General features: G+C 42.3%; 3 protein-coding genes across 3 annotated transcripts in view; 1 reads left to right on the top strand and 2 right to left on the bottom strand.

The window, feature by feature from the left end:
* Positions 1-3,134, bottom strand: part of Hr39 (Nuclear hormone receptor FTZ-F1 beta) — a 29,748-nt gene extending 26,614 nt beyond the window's left edge. Inside the window, exon 1 of the mRNA XM_070213446.1 lies at positions 2,994-3,134. The gene's annotated coding sequence lies outside the window, so the exon portion shown is untranslated. The remainder of the gene's footprint in view (positions 1-2,993) is intronic.
* Positions 3,135-3,266: 132 nt separating this feature from the next.
* LOC108067900 (uncharacterized) lies at positions 3,267-5,783 on the top strand. Its single transcript, XM_070217241.1, has 3 exons — positions 3,267-3,419; positions 4,278-4,576; positions 4,703-5,783. The coding sequence occupies exons 2-3, from the start codon at positions 4,574-4,576 to the stop codon at positions 5,609-5,611; spliced, it is 912 nt and encodes a 303-aa protein (XP_070073342.1). The 5' UTR covers positions 3,267-3,419; positions 4,278-4,573; the 3' UTR covers positions 5,612-5,783.
* A 1,196-nt stretch (positions 5,784-6,979) lies between these two features.
* LOC108067956 (microtubule-associated protein futsch) lies at positions 6,980-19,070 on the bottom strand. Its single transcript, XM_017157265.3, has 8 exons — positions 18,543-19,070; positions 17,276-17,457; positions 16,760-17,215; positions 13,403-16,702; positions 10,961-12,680; positions 8,609-10,181; positions 8,448-8,551; positions 6,980-7,603 (listed from the first exon to the last, which is right to left on the bottom strand). Exons 1-8 carry the CDS (start codon positions 18,796-18,798, stop codon positions 7,101-7,103), a joined length of 8,094 nt encoding a protein of 2,697 aa, XP_017012754.2. The 5' UTR covers positions 18,799-19,070; the 3' UTR covers positions 6,980-7,100.
* Positions 19,071-19,827: the final 757 nt, after the last annotated feature.

Here is a 19,827-nt window from a genome sequence, read left to right as displayed (position 1 = left end):
ATAATTTTAGCCAATAAGAAAAAAAGGTATTTTTACACATCTTTGAAATTTTTCTGAAAGCGCCCAAGGGCCTAAGTTGTATATGTAACGATTGAAATTTTAAGAGCATCCAATTCTTAAAAAATTAAAAAAACAATAAAAATTTTAGATACATAATTACTATTTTTTTTTTTTTTTTTTAAAAGGGTTCAAAAAAATTGGGATTTTTTGGATATTCTTGGACGTAAAGTAGTGTTACACCCTAGATTTAACTACATTTTCTGAAAAAATTAGCCTGCCCTTTTGTGCCTCTTCTGAGAAAACCGCAGTTTAAGTTAGCAAGAAATGTTCTTAATTTGAAATATCGACAGCCCTGGTTATCCGCGCGCCTTAACATCATGAAAATATTTTACTTATGTGAAGGTATTGATGAAGATAATGATAAATTAATAAACAAATTTGGGTTTAAAATTTTAAATTATGTTATTTTACTAAAAATACAGTTCATATCTGTTCATAAATACCGGTTTCTACCAGTTTTTTTTTGAAAATGTGCTATATTTCCTTGATTGATTCTATGACATCTATAAGATATCATTGACCAATTAAAAAAAAGGTAAGCTTAGAGCTAAAATGATAAATACTGCCTTAATCCCAATTTATATGAACCAATATTGAAATAGAACCGAGACATTCCCCTTTGTAATAAGCGTTTATATGGCAGCTATAAGATATAGTTAACCGATTTGAATACTTTTTTTTTTCAAAAATCAAGTTAAATTAAAAAAAAATATTGGAAAACTTAGAACCCTATAACTAATTTATTTATATTTTTTTTCTTAAAAAAAAAAAAATGTTTTTTCTTAAAAATTTTCTACAACAAAAAAATGTCACTAAAAAAATTCACCTTATGATGTTTTTTTACATATTTAATTGCCTTTAAGAATGCCCCATTCGCTATAGGGCTCCGCTGATTTAAGGCAGACTTTTGGCTTTTTCGCCCCACTGTGCGACTGTGAAAGTTTCAAGGCGCTAGCTTTTAAACTGAGCTCGCAAACGGTATTGAAACAGACATACAGACGGACAGACGGACAGACGGACAGACGGACAGACGGTCAGACGGTCAGACGGTCAGACGGACAGACGGTCAGACGGACAGACGGTCAGACGGACAGACGGACATGGCTATATCGACTCCCCTATTGATCCTGATCAAGAATATATATACTTTATGGGGTCGGAAACGTCTCCTTCACTGCGTTACAAACTTCTGACCAAAATTATAATACTCTCTGCAAGGGTATAAAAAGTTTTCTATAAACAATTGACTTGGTTTCTTTTTTGTGATCCATCATTCTCTAGTGTCATAAATTCCAATATACCCATCCAAATATGGGTAAATTCTGATAATTCATTAAAAGGTTGTAAGCAATAACACTCGCACTCCCTTTTCTTCTTTAATACTTGCATTATTTTAAGTATGAACAGCAAATATGTCAACAATTCGGAAATGAGGCCATTAAAGAAATTAAGAAAATTAAGAATCAAAAGACATCAAAATCAAACCCTATTAAGTTGCATAAAAACTAATTGTACTTGATATTTTGTGCTCCTAAATAAAACTCCCATAAGGCGACCTACAGGTTCCGAGATATTGCTGGAATAAAAAAAACATATTTCTTTCGACATTTTAAATTTTGCGACCCATTTAATTAAACTTATTATTAATAAAACTAAATCATACTCCAAATTAATTTCGGTTTAAATCATTTTGAAGAGAATATTTTATTGGATTTATTACACTTCATGGCTGCTGTTAGCTTGGGAAATAAAGACATTAATATCTGCGCTCGGTTCCCTCGCCAAAAAGCTCCCATTTAAGCTTAGCTTAAATATTTGGTAGACGCAACTAATTAGAGTCAACGATATCAAGCTTCGGTCGGCCACTAGATTTACATTTATTTATTGGGCAATATTAAAATGATAAATTGCGCATATATGATAATGTGAAGAGTCTGCAACCCTCTGTTTTTTTATATTTTTAGATAAACAAAGCATTCTTGGCCATACAACAAACAAAATTGGCGTATGTTTGCCGTGCATAAATTGAATGTTTTACTTTTATTTTTCGTTGAATATGGTTAGCTAATTGGTTAATTAAGTGAGACCTGGGCAGAAAGTATCGACAAAAATACATTTTTATGCAAGCCAAGTCATTTTGGTCAAATTGGATATTTGTTGCTGTGTGACTTTTTTTAAACGGCATAATTAAAACGGATTACGCCTCTTCTGCTGGCCATCTGCTTCTTCTTTTTCGTAAAAAAAAATATATATGATATTGGCTGTTTAAAGTAGGCTAAGCAAATTCGCGATACCTCATGAATAGTTTTCGCTTTAAGAGAAATATGCTTTCAGATGCTGCATTTATGCATTAGAAATTTAACAATACGAAGGGGGTTCGATTAGTAAATACAACAATAAACAAAGCACAAAGACATCTGAAGGTCGTGCAGAGTAAAAAAAAAAGTTTACATCTTTGACATATTAAGTTACAATTCATTTCTTAACAGATTACTTATTTATCTATTTTTTGTTTTATTAATTTAAGGTTATTTTTTTTTATTTTTTTAAAGTCTTCTTATAAAAGAATTACTTTAATGTTTGTTTTATTTATAAAACTCCGATACATTTAAAAATATAAAAGTAAGTAATTTGTTAATTAATTATAAAGAATTTAAAATTATGGAAATTCATATGCCAATATCAAAATCATAACATTTTCTCTCAGTTTTTGATCGCTTTAGTAGCGGTGATATAAGTCTGATCAAAAAGATATGTCAAAAAGTAGGAAAAGTGCCACCTCACTGTTGAGCAAAAAGTGGCAAAAAGGCCCTTACCAAAATACATGAAGAATACGAAGCAAAATAAACTATTGAAAATAAATATGAAGCCCTTAAAAAAACGATTGATCTACAACTTTGGTGATTTACGTGCAACCTATAATTAAAGGTTACCTGATTAACAGAAAAAGTATACATCCATACATGGGTACATCTTTCGATTTCCCCACTTATATGTTCACTAAGGCTAAAGACGAGCTGGACATCCTTGAGCGCTTGGTCAAGCATGTAGTTTAGCCATTAGCACCGGCTAATAGTCAAACAAAACTAATTTCCGCTAACTGCAGCGGCAGCGTATATCAGTTTTGGTTGACCTCTGACATTAGCCGGCGGAGGCCCTTAAATTGCTGCGTGGCCAGCTGTCTCGCATGCAAATGAGTGTTGGCGTGTCCCGTCCTCTCAATCCGATCGGCTGTGTTCGCGGCCAGCCTGCCCTATTGACATTGCCAAACCCAGTCAAATCTCCCGATAACGATGAGCGGTTACCCGGTCTTAACCCACTGATGGGCAACGTAAAGTGGATACACATATGTGTCATAGGTAGGATGTACAATTTTTTAATAATAAAATTAATCATTATAAGAGAAAAAATAAAAATCTCCATTTAATGATTATTTTGTAAGCGAAAAAAATATCGCTCAGAAATAATGATTATTATGTGAGCGATATTATTTCACTTAAAAATATCACTCAAAGTGCGATTGCAGCCGTTCTGTACGGAATTTTACAAACTTTTAAATTTCTGCTTGTAGGTAGAACTAAGGAGCAACCATCGAGTTAATAAAAGAAGGTGATTTCTTTGTATAAACTTTTTAAAACGCGGTTTTTAATTGACAAGAGGTATGCTTAAATACAAAAAGTTGTATCAACCTTAGAACTTTATGTCATTTATTTATTAGTAAAACGACTTAACAAGATGTTATGAACTATTCCACTTAGATCCAACCCGACATGTGGGCTGGGTGATAGTGTGTTGGTCCACCGAGCTGTAAGCACGAGTTCGATTCCCACAGAAAGTGTTTTTATACAAAAAGTTTTTTTTGTTTTTTTTAGCGGTTTATACAAAGAAAATTTATTTTTTTCTTAACGGAATATGTGAATTTGTGCTACCTACAAGAGCACATTTAAATCTTTGTTAAATTCCGCGTAGGACGGATGCAATCCCACTTTGAGTGATATTTTTGAGCGAAATATATCGCTCACAAAATAATCATTATTTCTGAGCGATATTTTTTTCGCTTACAAAATAATCATTAAATGGTGATTTTTATTTTTTACTCAAAAAAAATAATCATTATTTTCGGTCCCTGCCTAGAATATATTAGTAAATATGTCAATGGTATAAACCTTTTTTTGATACAGAAAACCCCTTACAAACGTAAGCTTTAAATAATTCAGGTCGCCCAACCCAACACCCATGGCTGGGTTAATGATCACTGCTTTACTCTCTTCATAACTGGCCGTCTTTTCATTGACAGAAAGAAGCGCAAGACTCACCGAAGACCTAAGACACGAAGACAGGTGAGCCCAATCTTTTTGGCCCCAAACAGAGCAGACGGATCCGAACCCGGGTTTCGGTATAAAAGTGCCGGCCCATCTGCAGTTGGTCATCATTCAGCTTGAGCGTCTTGCGACCAGAGCTTACCAAAGCAAATCCAACGAACTTTAAAAGCCCCATCAACAAATCAACAACAATGGTGAGTACACACTGTCTGTCCAACAAGATAGCCGCTGACCTTGGTCCCCCGCTCACCTTGGCCAACCGTTACCATGTTACGGATCCCGATCTTCCACTGATTTTTTATTCATTTCCGCTTTTGCAGAAACTCTTCGTCTTCGCTGTGTGCGCCATCGCCGTGGCCTCCGCCGATGTGTCCCATCTGAACCTGGGTGGTGGCTACAGCTACAACAAGCCCACGCCGACCTTCAACATTCCCTCGGCCCCGGCTCCGGCTTACCTGCCTCCCGCCCAGGAGGTGATCTCTGCCCCTGCCCCGGCTCCAGTTTACTCTGCTCCGGCACCTGCTCCAGTCTACTCCGCCCCTGCTCCTGCTCCAGTTTACTCGGCTCCTGCTCCAGCTCCAGTCTACTCTGCTCCTGCCCCTGCTCCAGTTTACTCTGCTCCTGCCCCTGCTCCAGTTTACTCTGCTCCGGCACCTGCTCCCGTTTCGGAGTACCTGCCCCCTGTCCAGGACATCCCAGCTCCTGCTCCAGTCTACTCTGCTCCTGCCCCAGCTCCCGTTTACTCCGCTCCTGCACCTGCTCCAGCCCCTGAGTACCTGCCACCTGTCCAGGACATCCCAGCTCCTGCTCCCGCTCCAGTCTACTCCGCCCCTGCTCCTGCTCCAGTTTACTCTGCACCTGCTCCCGCTCCAGTTTACTCTGCTCCTGCACCAGCTCCCGTTTACTCAGCTCCTGCTCCAGTTCCTGAGTACCTGCCCCCCGTTCAGGACATCCCTGCTCCTGCCCCAGCTCCAGTCTACTCTGCTCCAGCACCAGCTCCCGTTTACTCCGCTCCTGCTCCTGCTCCCGTTTACTCCGCTCCTGCTCCAGCCCCTGAGTACCTGCCCCCTGTCCAGGACATCCCTGCTCCAGCACCAGCTCCAGTCTACTCTGCACCTGCTCCTGCTCCAGTTTACTCTGCTCCCGCTCCCGCTCCAGTTTACTCTGCCCCAGCTCCCGTGGAGTCGGGCTACCAGTACAACGTGCCCGCCAAGCGTTTCCGCTTCTAAAAAGGACCACAGGTTGATCCCCAGGAGCGCCACAGCCATTCGCGAGGTGAGGACTTGTTAAATTAACAAGTGCCGTCGCCCATTGTTGTTGAATATTTGTTGTTACGCAAAGTTCCCGTTGAGATTTTAGCTAATAAATAATCATAAAAAAATTATTAAAATGTAAACACAAGCGCTGTTAATTGCAAATGGATCAATGGGGCGAAGTTGCGCGATTTCGGTGACCGCTTTTACATATTCAAATTACGCGCCATAAAGCCTGGTGAGAGTCGAGATCAGCGATCGTTCCAACAACAAGGCGGATTATACAAAGGTGACCTCAGGTGTAGGCCATAACCGCGTTGGCAAATTTTGGCCAAGAGGCTTCGACAAGACCACTCAAAAACAGGTGAGTATGTGTGAGATTTTAATATGGCTGAAATTTGATCGCTGATGGCCCTTACACTTATTTAAGTTTTCCGGTAAAGTGACTCACACTAAAAATAATACTTGTTTTACCAAAATTAATTGTTTAACAAGTTAAAAAAGGTATAGCTATATGATATAACTAGACATCGGATTTTAGGTGAAATCGTTTTCTTAAATATGATTTAAAGCCACGTTTGATTGGTTAAAATTATTTTACAAAAACCTTAATTAAGTTTGCCCTAAATTTAATTACATCTTAATAAATAAAATTTGTAACCAATCAACTGTGGCTTTAATTCGGTTTAAAAAAACATTTGGTAACGAAAAATTCTTATACATTCGCCTAAAAAAATAAAATGAATATAAATTTAGATAGTAGTTTAGATACGACTAATAGTGATAAAAACAACGGCTTTCTATGTTTGCAACTAATGATAAATAGTTTTATTATGAACATTAGGGTTTGTTCATCTTTGATTTTTTAGTATATCTTCCGCTTTATATTATAATGGTTACGTAGGTTTCTTTTTGAAATATGCACTGCATTATCGTTTCATTCTCTTAATAATGTAATTAACTCAAACTAGAATTTGTGTACAGGTCTACGCAATTAAGCTTTTGCATTGTATTAAGTTTATATTTATTGACTACATTTATTTATGATCATTATTTATATTCGCATAATGTTAATGGTATGTATCATATATAACTTATGCTTAGTCTGTTAGGGCTCAAAAAATATACAGCTAACGTTAAAATACTAGAAGTAGTTGATGTTTGTTTTAACTAATCAGTTAGAGCACAAATAAGCAAAGTAAATTAAATGTACAAAAAAAGAAAACCGAGTGACAAATTTAACGAAAATACAAATTCCAAATTTTGTAATCAATTTCTATTAAACATTAAGTGAAAAAAGTATCCTTGGACAACTTTTTAGAGAATTTGGATCAGGTTTATATAATAATATAATTTAAACACAATGCTTTTAAGGATAAATTATTGCCAAGGTTGCTACTTCTAATATGTAATTTCATTTTTAACTCTAGATATTGATATATACAAGTTTTCTTAGCGGCGTTTGTTATGTGTCATAATCATCCTGTTGCGAGCTAAAGTAGCTTACCAAGCCACTAAACTCGCCCACGGCAGCAGCTCCCGTTGAGGATGGCGGAGCTCTGGTGTCATGGGCCGATCCCGAATCGTCCTCTGCGATGGCAGCCGGTGAATTTGTTGATTCTGCCGCACCCGTTACGTCGCCCACTACAGCAATCGGTGATTTTCTGATGGGATACGCCTCCAGAGTGGTCAGCTTTTTGCTGGTTATCACAGAGGTGGTCACTGCTGCCTTATGGCCAGCGGCTTCGCTGGGTATTGCTGGTGGCGGTGCTGCGGCGGGTGGTGGACCAGCCGACTGGGTCGAAGGTCCTGGAGCCAGAGTCTTCGCATGCGTCAGAGTGGAGACCGAATGATTCGTGGGCGTTCCTGCAGGCGGAGCACTTACAATCACCGAACTGGGCGTTGCATGGGCAGAAGGCGTGGTCAGCGGTGGGGGCGGCGGATAGTAGCCATATGGGGAATATCCACCTGCAATGTACAAATATGGGATTTACAATATTTGAATGCTGTATATTTGTATTGTATATTTTTGTAATATGATTTCAGTCATATATATTCTTGATCAGCATGACTAGACGAGTCGATCTAGCCATGTCCGTCAGTCTTTTCGTTTCTACGCAAACTAGTCTCTCAGTTTTGATAAAACTTTCCCTAAAGTCTTCTTTGTATTGCAGGTAGTAAATAAGTCGGAACCGACCGGATCGGACAACTATTTTTTACACCTCCCATAGGAAAGATCGGAAAAAAAACATAAAAAAAATTCTAGCTTCGGAGTTTTTTGAAATGTTAGCTTCTACTCTTGAGACTGTTATTTTTTAAATAGAATAGAATTTAGAAGAAATCGGCACTACTATATCATATAGCTGCCATAGGAACGATAGGAAAATTAATGAGAAATAATAGAAAATTTAACATTTTTGCGATTTGTAATAATAGGAATGATCTACAAGGATATATAAGCTTCGGCTGGCCGAAGCTAGCTTCCTTTCTTGCTTAACATATAACCTCCTACTTTTGGAAATAACATTTTTTATCTAATTCTGAATTTCGAATTAAATTTTATCAAAATCGGACGACTATATCATATAACAATCGGAAAGTTAATGGGAATATAATAGAAAATAAATTATTGCTTCGTTGGTTTTTATTTTATTCTTTTGTACTTTGGGATATGACTCTTTTTAAATATTTCCAAATTTCGATTTTATCAAAAACATAGCTGCCATAGGAACGATCGGAAAATTAATTAGAAATAATAGGAAATTTACTATTTTTCCGATGTGTAAATTAATAGGAATGATCTTCAACTTACGTGCTCCAGCCGCGTAGTCAACAGATCCAGGGCGCATATCTCCCGGTCCTGGAGGTCCGCCAATGCGGGGCGAGTAGTTGGGATTGCCATAAATGGGAGGTGCTCTGTGGAAAAGGAAAGTTTTAATAGGAATTTAAAAAATAAAAAATTAACTAGCTTACCTGTACGGGTTCAAGTGAGGTGAAGCATGTCTCGCTGGTGGCGGCCCGGAACTGAAAACTCCTCCCAACGGAGGACCAGATGGCCCACCGAGATGTTCCGCTCCGTGGAGGTAAGGTGGCCTTGAATTGGGCGTAGCCACGCTGGCCGTGGATGTGGGCGGTACAGATCCCCGTAGCGGCGGTGGTGGTCCATAGGTAGGTCGCAAGGAGGCGTGGGGTGGTGGCAAACCGGGCGGAAGCTGCGGCCGCAACAGGTGTCTCGGAGGTCCGGACGACGACGCTGAAGGTGAGCGGGAACCAGGCTGCTGGCCAGCTGCTACTTGGCTGTAGAATCGGGCCAATTCCGCACTGCTCGGATACATTCCACCAGGCACCGGTGGTCCATGACTTCGTCCATGGGGCGGAGGCAGGTGCGCCGGCATCCTTGTAATCACAGAGGCTTGCGAAGTGGCAGGACTGGCGGCAGCGGCATCCTCGTGCGGCTTAAAGAGCGCCGCCTGTCCCTTGACCTTTTCCGGAGTGACTGTGCCCGGTGTTGATGAGGATGTGGCCGCCGTAACAGCCGCCGCCGTTTGTTGCTTCTGCAACTGATCCCTCAGGGGTGTCACCTTTTTCCGTCTGCCTCTAGGTTTTGAATCCGTCGCTGCATTTCCCGCTGCTGTCTCGGGTGGACGAACTGCAGGCGCTGCGGCCGCCGATTGCATAAGATGAGCAGCTGCTGCCGCCGCTGCCGATGGCATGGACATGACCAGAGGTAGGTGTTGAGATGATCCCGGTCCTGCACCATAATTACCACAGCTTAGAGGTTGACCAAGAGGAGCGGAGAGGGCGTTTTGCAGCAGATGCATGGCCTGCGGTGGGGGAACCGCTTGCGACAGATGACGCTGCAGCATTGGATGCATTCCATGAGCAGAGTGAGGAGGCAGCAAGGATGCGGGAGGATGCGACGGGAACTGATGGCGCAGCAGCGGCGGATGCATGGTGGGCATGGGCAGACGCTTGCGGTGTGGCTCCTGCAAACCAGATGCACTCGGAGCGGGATGGGCAGCTGGTGCCTCGGTCGTTGCCTTTGCAGATTGCTTGGCCTTGGAGGGAGTGGTGCGCAAAACTTCCTCTGCTCCAGGTAGCTCGCGGGCAGCCACCGCCGCGCTAAACTGTTCCTCCTCCTCGACCATTCGTGCAATGGCGTCCTCCATGTCTTCCGGCAAGTCGTCCGGCAGCTCAGCGTCGTCCAACTCCGACTCATCCACATCGTCCAGATCGCCAATGGTCTCGCCCTTGCGTTGCAGGTAATCGATGTCCAGCACCTTGGCCTGCCGAATCACTGAGAGCGGCACCGTGGAGAGCGAATCACCGCCCGCTGCCTTGCCAGGTGTGCGCTTCTCCGGCACCGGGGCTCCCGATTTGATGGGCGTAAGACGTGGTGTAGCCGCCAGCTTGGCGCCCTCTGCATTTTTCTCGGCCAGCATACGCTTGATCTCCTCCTGTCGCTGGATGAACTTCTGACGCTCCTCGGGTGGTGTGTCGGGCCGATGGACGCCGGGTTTAATGCCGCCATCGGAGCTGTCGTCGTCTAGATCGAGGAAAGAAAATATAAGTATTATATTTTTCATATAAATTTAACTTAACAGCAGGGTTCGGATATTGACACACATGTTAAAAACATGAAAAATTGTATTTTACAGTGTGAGCAAAATTTTTGACATGTGTGTCAAATACAAAAGTGTTAAAATGTGAAACATAATTGTTGGCACACACAGCTCACTTGTGTTTTTTACACAATGTGTTATAAACACGACTTGTTTTTTACACACTGTGTTTTTAACACAACGACTTTAATGTCAAAACTAATTGTGTTAAGAACACGCTGTGTAAATAAATGACATGTGTGTGTTATTTATGTTTCTAACATAAAAAACATGAAAAATTGTATTTTACAGTGTGAGCAAAATGGTTGACTTGTGTGTCAAATACAAGTGTTAAAATGTGAAACACACAGCTCACTTGTGTTTTTTACATAATGTGTTATTAACACGACTTGTTTTTTACACACTGTGTTATTAACACAAATGAAACTTACATTTCACTGACATGAACGAGTCGAAGGGATATCTTATATGTTAGTTTTACCATTTCTATGCATATATTCAACATATTCAACATACAATTCTGACACTTTAATGTCAAAAACTCATTGTGTTAAAAACACGCTGTGTAAATAACACAAATGACAAGTGTGTGTTATTTATGTTTACTTCTTTTACATTTTTTGAACTTAAGTTTTTGAAATTTAAGTTTTTTACATTGTGTGTTATTTTCCGAAAACTGCATAACAGAAAGCCATGTACTTACCATCCTCGATGTAGGCGTACCGGCGTCCACGGGTGCGAGTGCGATCATCCGATGCGGCACCTTCGTCTTCCTCTGAGGATACAGACTTCTTTTTCTTGGCCTTTCCCTTTCCTTTCCCCTTGCCTGCCTGCGATGCGGATCCGCTCGATTTTAGCGGCTGGGAACGTGGCTGCTTGCCAGAACCTTTGCCTGACAAGGGCGCCCCGTCGCCGTCCTCCTCGTCCTCATCCTCCTCCTCGCCCAGATCGCTCTCGCTGATGTCATCATCGGAGTACTCCAGTCGCTTCACCTTTTTCGCCGACTGGGCGGCAGGCTTCTTCAGCTTGGGTGACTTTCTGGCAATGCCGGCCGACGAACTCGATTTCTTAGCGGCCGCCGCCTTTTTCTTTTTGGATGAAGGCTTCCAATTGCCATCCTCGCTCTCGGAAGTTGTGTCGTCACACAAATCGGCACTGTCCACGTTCTCGGACAACTCGTTGTCATCGTCTTCGGTTTCGGTTTCCGTGTAGTCCGAATCCTCCTTCTTTTTCTTCTTGGGCTTGGTAGCCCTTCGCTTCTGATCCTCCTCCTCACTTTCGTCGCTCTCCTCGACCACAAATTTTCGATCTTTGCGCCTCTCACGCGCCGCTCTCCTGGCAGCCTTCCTCTGCTTTTTCCCTCGACCAGGTCGCCGGTACACCTCCAAACTTGAGTCGGAGTCTCCGGATCCGGACTGTGAGGTGTCCTCATCGGAATAACTGGATGTCTTGAAATCCTCATCGCTGCCATGATCTTCCTCGCTGCTCACATCCAAAGTGGTCAGTTTGCGGGGCTTTTTCTTGGCCGGGGGTTGCTTGAACTTGTTGCTGCGCTTCAGGGGAATCTCATCCTCCGATGATGACTGGCTGCTGCCGCTGGTTTTCGTCTTCGGTTCCTCTTTCGCGTCGATTTTCTTTTCAGGCGCCTCTCCCTCGGCAGGCGGATCGTCTTCTTGTCGTGCCTTCTCCTTGTCCGCCTCAATAATGGTGGAGATGTCCTTGCCGCGACCCAGATTCCCTGCGCCCGCCACCTCATCCATCTCCTTCTTTAAGGCCGAATTGATGAGATCATCGTACTCGTTGAGCCGATAGCTTACATTGATCTGCCGACGCTTGCGCAACTTGTAGATGGGTTCATCATCCGAGTCCGAGAAGCTGCTGCTGTTGCTGCTACTCGAACCGGATCCCGAACCAGAGCCCGATTTGGAGCCACTGCCTGCAGATTTGCCATTGCTGGAGTCGGAATCGTTGCCACGGCGACGTCTGGTGCCCCGCTTGGCAGCGCGCCTGTTACTGCGTCCATCGCCGCGTCGCCTCTTCACCTTGTCCGCCTTGCTGATCGCCTCGTCATCCTTCTCGTCGTCGTCTTCATCGTCCTCTTCCTTCTCCCTCTTGAAGCTTTCGTCCTTTGCCGCCAGTGTGGCCGCCTGTCGCTCTAGTTCGGCCCGCTCTTCGGCCAGAATGCGTTCCTGTTGCTTCTGGGCCACCAGCGTATCAAACTGCAGCAGCTGGCGCTCTAGAGCGACTATGAGCTGCTCCTGCTGGCAGGGCGGACAGTGCCAGTCGCCTTCCGGGATGTAGAAGAGCACTGGCGAGAGGCAGGAGCAATGGTAGCCTTTGTTGCAGGCGGGAGTGTCGCAGAGCAAAATCCACTCGGGATGGTCAGACTTGCCGCACTTTTGGCACGCCTCCTCCGCATCCTCCTAAAAAATTGAATAAATAAGTGTTTGTCTTTAAAGTTTAAAGAGTCCTGCGTGAATCATTCAATCATTCAATAGCATGCCATGAAATTTCTGATTTGTTTAATTTAATGTTTTTCTAATTCATTTTGAATTGAATGAATCATTTTTATGAATTTTTTAAAAAAATTTTTTTTAATTTGCAAGACTTTTTTTGTGCTTTATTTTGAGAAAAAAAAGTGGAAAATTTTTAACAAATCAATGTTAAACGCTTAGTAAATAAAATTTAGGCAGATTTAATCACAAAATTATGGCCCTTTCTTCTTCAAAAGAAATTGTCGTTTGAATTATTTCGGAATTCATGCCATTCATTCATTCAATTCTATTAAACTCAAAATCAAAGTCCATAAATAATCATTATTTGGGATTTTTATTTTAAAAGACCTACTGAGGATTTTACATATTTTAATAAACAATTTAACTGGTTTTTATGCACTTTATAGACATGAACAAATAACAGTTAATTTGCTTTCCAGATTTGTTGATGTATATACTTTGTGGACAAGAGTAAAAAGAACGTTATTTTTGACGTTTAAAACAAAATATCACAGTAGACTTTTTAAAATAAAAATCTCAAATAATGATTATTTTCGGTCCCTGAAAAATTCTAATTAATTCATTCATATAAAACATAAAAAATTAAAAATAATTAATTGAATCCATTCAAATCCAAATAGGATCCTTACCTCCTCCTGGTCTTCGGCGTTCTCCTTTCGTACTGTGCGCGCCCGCTTCATGGGCACCACCTGGGATTCATCCTCCAGCTCGGATTCGGGCGAGAATTCGTGGTCAGAGCGAAAGAGCGGTGAGCCAGGATCCGTTTCATAGTGTGGTGGCTCCTCTTCCTCCTCCTCACTCTCCGGCTGCTCCTCTGAATCGGAAGACCACCCATCCTTGCCAGGAAGCTTTTTCTTCTTTTTACTGCGTGCCTCCTCCTCCGCCTCGCTGGCCTCCGACTCGGATTCCTCGCCAGAGGGCTCCAGAACTGTGGGATCTGCCTCCTTCTCGGCCTTCTTCTTCTTCTTGAGCTCCTGCTTCATGCTGCGCAGTGCCACCTCCTCCTGCTTCCGTCGCTCCGCCTCCTCTTTGATCTTCTGCTGGGCAATACGCCGAGATTGCCGTACTGGCGTCTCCGAGTCATTGGTCTCAATGATATTGGTGGTGTCCACATCGCGCTTCTTGCGCGGCCCACGTCCCCGGCCAACCTTTGGCTTGGGCTCCTCCTTGCTTTTCTCCTTGATGTCTTCCTTTTCGGGAGTCGTCTCTTTTGATGGGGTTTCTTTAACGGGATCCTCCTTGATATTTTCCGATTTTAGTTTGGCTGTTACGTTGGTAACTTCTTCGTCATCATCATCATCAGATTCCTCCTTCACCTCCTCCGCTTTTACCTCTGTCGGGATTTTATCTCTGCCTCCACCGCGCGTTCTTTTGGGCTGAGGAAGCTCGGAGTGAACAACAGCGGCTCCACCTCGACGACCAGAACGACGGGCAGAGTTATCCGGTGGAGGCGATTGACTTTTGACAAGAGGCGAAGAATCTTTTATTGGATCCTCGACCTCCTCCTCGATGTCCTGCTCGTTGTTGCGCTTTAGCTTCTCGCTGACGGCGGAGGGCGGCGGTTCACTGGGCGAGGATTCCTTGGAGAAGCACTCCTTGGCATCTTCACTGCTGCGACGCTTGCGATGACGCTCCTCCGGTGGAGCGAGAGGACCACTGGGAACTGATACAGCAGGCAGGATGGTCTCACTATTCGTCCGCTTTCTGGGAATAGCCTCTTCTTCGCTTTCCTCCTGCCGCAATTGGGTAAGGAGATTTTTCTTTAGCGGCTTGGTAATTGGTGACTTTTTTGGCGGGCTGAAGGAGCTGCTAGGAGGTGTAGCTTCTCTAGCAGTCTGTGGTTTCTCTGTGATCTTTTCACCTGCTTGCTCTTTCTCCTCTGCTTCAGGCAATTCCTTTTCTGTCGTTTTCTTCAGCTTCTTTTCAATAATCTCCTCCAGAGTTGGTTTTTGTTTAGTCTGCGGCGTGATTATCTTGCGACGACTGCGTGGATCTTCCTCTCCACTGGACGACGTAGTTTCCTCGATCTGCGTCTTCTGAGCCTCTACCTTTCGTCTGGCCTCCACGTTGGAGGTCTTGGGTCTCATCTTAATGCGCTTGCCTCCCACATCAAGATCATCTGTGGTGGGATCTTCATCCTGCGGCTCATCCTCCTGCACTTCGCTTTCCGACGTGGAGTTCCTGAAAGCGGGTTGGGCATCATTAAGGCGTCTCTTTCGATTTAATAGGGTAGATGATGGCTTAGGAACTGCGTCGGTTTTGTTTTTAACATCCCCCTCCTTCAATGATTTCTCGTTTCCTTCCTTTTGTACTTTTTCCTCTAACTTATTTTCAGCAGGGGATGCATTTTCGGCTTTAAGAGTCTCGTTACAGGTTGTGATTGCCTCGCTACTTGATTTTAACTTATCCTCCGGTGAAGTGGAGGGTTTATTGTCCAAAGGATGCGATTCTGGCTCACTTTCAACAGTTTCTTTAGCCTTTTCTGGGCTAACTTTGCTTTCTTTCACAAGGCTTTTATCATCGATTTTTTCTACAGGTGGCTCAATTATAGATTTTGATTTATTGGGGTCTGTAGTAGGTTTTATTTCTACTTCGCTTGTCGTTGGTTCTTTAGCGGGTGTTACCGTTTCCGGTTCAGTTTTTGTTCTCGTATTATTTTGGTTAGTTTTAGGTGTCTCTGCTTCACTTGAAGGTTTGTCATTGCATTTACTAAGCGTTTTGATATCTTTATTCGAATTCTGCTTATCAGCTACCGATGGTTTATCATCTTCTATTTTAGTTGGACCATTTTCCTTGATGCCTGCTTCTTCCAAACGTTTCTTGACATTGTCTTCTGTTTCTAAAATTTCACATAAATCTTTGTTCTTAAATGAGGATTGTTCAACGTTGTCTGAGTGGTTTTGTAAGACTGAAAGTTCTCCTTTCTGACTTGGCACTGCTTTTTCTAATGTCTCAGTTTTTGTAATACCTTTGGAGATTTTTTCATTCGTTTCAATCACGTTTACTTTGAATTCCTGCATGTCCCGTTCAGCTACTTCCTCGATTTCCTTATCTTTGATTTGTTCCTTTGAGATTTCAGTTTTCTCAGCCTCTGCGATTTTTTTAGGCTCTTCGTTTGCAGCTGAAGATGCTGCAGCTTCACCATCTGCTGGAGTTTCCTTCAGTGCACTGCCGTTTCTGGGCGGAGTGCTCTCCCTGCACTTTTCGCCCTCTCCATTTGTTTGCTCCTCGCTCAGGGTGTCGAAAATGCTGCGTTTCGTCTCCGGCTTTGGTGTTTGCTTCATGGGACTAAGCTTAAGGCAACCCGGCTCGCCGAAAAAGAAGGTGGCCTTTGGCTCCGAGGTCGCCGCCGCAGTTGTCTCCTCCACGGGAGCTTCGTTATTGCCATTGTTTCCATTGCCCACGAGACAATCGGCTCCCCATCCGAAGCCTATAACATTGAGCACTGGATCTTCAATGGCTTCACTGAGCTGCAGGTCCTCTTCGTAGTCAAAGTTGCCCAGATAATCGCTCATAAAATTAAGGGGTATTGTCTCATTGTCTTGTCCTGATCCTTGGCCCCGCACCACTATCGTTGGATCCTCGATTGCCTCGCCAACTTCTTCTTCATCGTCATCTTCCTCGATATCCGCTGCTGCACTGTCTATGTCCTCTTCCTCCTCGCCCTCGTCTAAGTCAGAATCATCCTCGTCCTCTTCTTCTTCCTCCTCCCCCCCTTCTTCTCCAGACTCTCCTTCGTTTTCGTCCTTGGTGCTCTCGTAGCGACTGGGCTTCTTAATGCGCTTGGTATCCAGCAATGTGGGTCTGTGCTTCTTCTGCTGCTCCTCCTGGGAAGCAGTGGGACTGCTGTCTACGTCCTCGATGGACCGCTTTTTGGCTGGGGCCGGCGAGGCGCTACCACCCAGCTTGGTCTGACTGATGAGCAGTGGCTGAAAGGGATCAGAAATTTATACTGATCTCTCTGCTTTGATTTTATGCCTACATACCTTGACCCTTTTGGACTTTTGTTCCTCTTGCTCGGGAGAGCGCAATTTAATCTTCAGATTAGGGACCGTTTTCACGGGCTCCTCCTCATCTTCCTCGCCCTCCTCATCCTCCTCTTCTCTTTCCTCTGGAGGCGGCGGCTTGGCGGGACAACTGTTGCTGCTGCTGGTATCCTCGTCCGCCTCGCCGATGTCCTTCGAGGGCAGCACCACTTCATTTCCACGCAGTCTTGCAATGAGATTGACGAATTCTTCCCGATTGGTGGCCACCACTTGCCAGATCTCCTCGTCCAGATGTTCCTGATAGATACGCAGATTGCAGTCTGCATCCTGGGTCAGCCAGTAGGCGTGGCCCAACCGATCCCGCCCAATCGGCTCTGAGCGTAGGGTGTCGGCATTTAAAGTGAGGATGTGGGAGCGAAACTTGGCATTGCGCTCGAACTGACTTTCGAGGAGTTCCTAAGGGGATAAAGGGTTCTTTAGACTAGGTTTTCTTATAGTTAGCAAGTCGTATCTTACCCGAAATATTCGTAGCTTGACTTTAAGGCTGGAGTTCTTATACCCGAATCGCTCGACTTCCCAGGCATCTTGCACCGAATAGCCGAAGCAGAACTTGCTGAGCGCCGACTCCCAGCTCTTCTCGTGGACCGTCTTACGGGTTTTCCGCAGCAGCTTTATGTGCAGGTCCCTCAATTCGGGAACTGAAACGATAAGTTATTCATTATTATTAGGATTTCAGTTATTTTAAGAAATATTTTAATAAATCTTCAGTTCTTACAAAGTGGAAATGGAATAAAGTTTAATTTATATTTTCATTAGCTGTTAAGGAAACTACAAATAAAATCCAAGAATTCCTAGTAAAAACATCAACTTTGGAAATTAAAACATATTCCTAACGATTTGCATTATCTTTTGGATTAAAAAAAAAGGTTCCTTAACAAAAGTTTAAATAATACCATAAGTAATTAGTTTTTTGTTATAGAAATCAACTTGTTAGTGCGTTAAATAATTAAACTTTAATTAAAAAAAGAAAGTTTTAAAATAAAATTTGAGGATTATTTAGAAACAAGGTACAATTAGAAAGAGTTTCTAGTAAAAACAACAACTTTGGAAATTAAAACATATTCTTAACAATTTGAACTATCTTTCAAATTTAAAAAAAATAATTCTTTAACAAAATTAGTTTTTTTTTATTTAGAACTGAGCACAATTTGTTTGCGTGTTAAAAAACTTAAACTTTATTTATAAAGAAAAATTTTAAAATAAAATTTGAGGATCATTTAGAAACAATATTATGTTCCTAGTCAGCAACTAAAACATATTCTTAAAAAATTTTGAAATCTTTCTGATTAAAAAAAAATTATTCCTTAACGAAAGTTTAAAAAATACCATTAATAATTAGCTTTTATTTGGATAGAGCACTGAACACAATTTGTTTGAGTGTTAAAAAATTTCAATTGTATGCATAAAGTAAACTTTTAAAATAAAATTTGAAGATCATTCAGAAACAATGTTATGTTCTCTGCTCTCACAGATTTGTTTTTGTTGATTGATTGTGCTGAGAAGAAAACAAACGGTAGTGCTCTCTCCGCTTTCCGCTCTCTCTTTGCTCTCACTACCACACAGAAGAAGGAGAGAGCAACCAAGTCAAACAAAAAGCGTATAGGTAGACCAATTTCAAAACACTATTTCCGTAGTTCCCAAGCAATAATTTCGACTGGTATAATTTAATTTAGCAAATCTATGCTATTTCTCTCTCTTTGCCAACAAACACACACTAACTAACCTTCGTTGTTGTTTGTTAGCCACTCCTGCAGTTGCTTGAAATTCGGCAAATTGAGGCCCAAATCCTTGGCAAACTTCTGCAGGAAGGCGCAAATGACCGCAAAGTCCGGATCGTTGGCGCACGTGTGCAGCGTGGAGGTGAGGGCGTCATCATCCTTGCACTCCTCCGATATCGCCTCCGCCGGAATGGGGATCGGATTGGGATTGGGATTGGTGGTCGCCGCAGCAGCAGCGGCAGCAGCTGAGGACGCCGCCATTTTTCATGCGTCCCGAGAACGGGTGAAAATTTTCGTGGGTTGTATACTACACTGGCAAAACCGCACAATAGGCACTGAAAGCACGAGGCATTTGCCCCAAGTTCAAGCACTCTGGTTGCACGGCACTGCGAGGCGTCGAGTGTGCATATTTCTGGCCGCGAAACAGCGCTTTTACAGGCGAAAATCCGATTTTAAAGCAAAAGAAAAGCCTTTATTTTTTTTCTATTGCGAGTTTAGGTGTGCCCGTTTTTGCGTTGCCCGAAAATACTGCAGGTTGCAACAGTCACCGGAACGAGTTGGTGGTGAAGGAACTGGTGTCTGGTATTTTTATGGGTGAGCGAACTAGTTGGCAGTATATTTCTCGCATTCAAATAAAATTATCAGATTCCACTGCAGTTTTCCATTTTTAATGCTTGTGAAGATATTTTTAATGTAATTGGCTAGTTACTTTTTGTTTTTTTTATTTAATGATCGAAAAACCCAAAGAATTAGGGAAAAATTTAAATAGTACTTTACTAAAGTTAGATATATTGTTCACCCGGATCATTAGCCGTGCCAATAGGAATCTTAAAACAGCTATTTTGTAGGTTTATTTCCGAAGTTAGCAATGCATCGAAAATGAAATATGGTTTCCATTCTATGGAGCAAGGAAAACTGTAGAAACATTTATTTTTGTAACGTTTATGTTGAAAAAATTATTACTTTACTCTCAGAAGGGGATTTTGTAAAAAACGAATGATTAAAATGTATAAACATTAGTGCTTTCAAGTAATTTTGAAGAAAACTAACATTAAACTGACTTTTGTTAAATTTTAAGGCAATTGTCCTAAAAACAGCCAGTAAATTATTCTTAAGTACAACTATATTTATCCCGAGCCATGTTTCGTCTAACGGTTTTATAGAAATAGTGCGAACTTGGTTTCAAAAAAATACTTCTAACTTTTTCTGTTATATACATATAACGGTATATTTGGTATTTTTCAAAACAAAGCTAGTTCAGTTCCCGAAACCAGTTCTAATGAGCAGAGC

This window comes from Drosophila takahashii, chromosome 2L, assembly GCF_030179915.1.
Source record: "Drosophila takahashii strain IR98-3 E-12201 chromosome 2L, DtakHiC1v2, whole genome shotgun sequence".
In the NCBI taxonomy this organism is placed as follows: Eukaryota; Metazoa; Arthropoda; class Insecta; order Diptera; family Drosophilidae; genus Drosophila; species Drosophila takahashii.
This window is presented reverse-complemented; position numbering and strand designations above follow the sequence as displayed.

Bases quoted from the DNA above. Each gene is read 5' to 3' on its own strand.
- LOC108067956 (XM_017157265.3), bottom strand. From the start codon at position 18,798: ATGGCGGCGTCCTCAGCTGCTGCCGCTGCTGCTGCGGCGACCACCAAT. The intron at 17,216-17,275 runs GTAAGATACGAC...TTATCCCCTTAG, and splicing joins TCAAGCTACGAATATTTCGG to GAACTCCTCGAAAGTCAGTT. The intron at 16,703-16,759 runs GTATGTAGGCAT...GATCCCTTTCAG, and splicing joins AAAAGTCCAAAAGGGTCAAG to CCACTGCTCATCAGTCAGAC.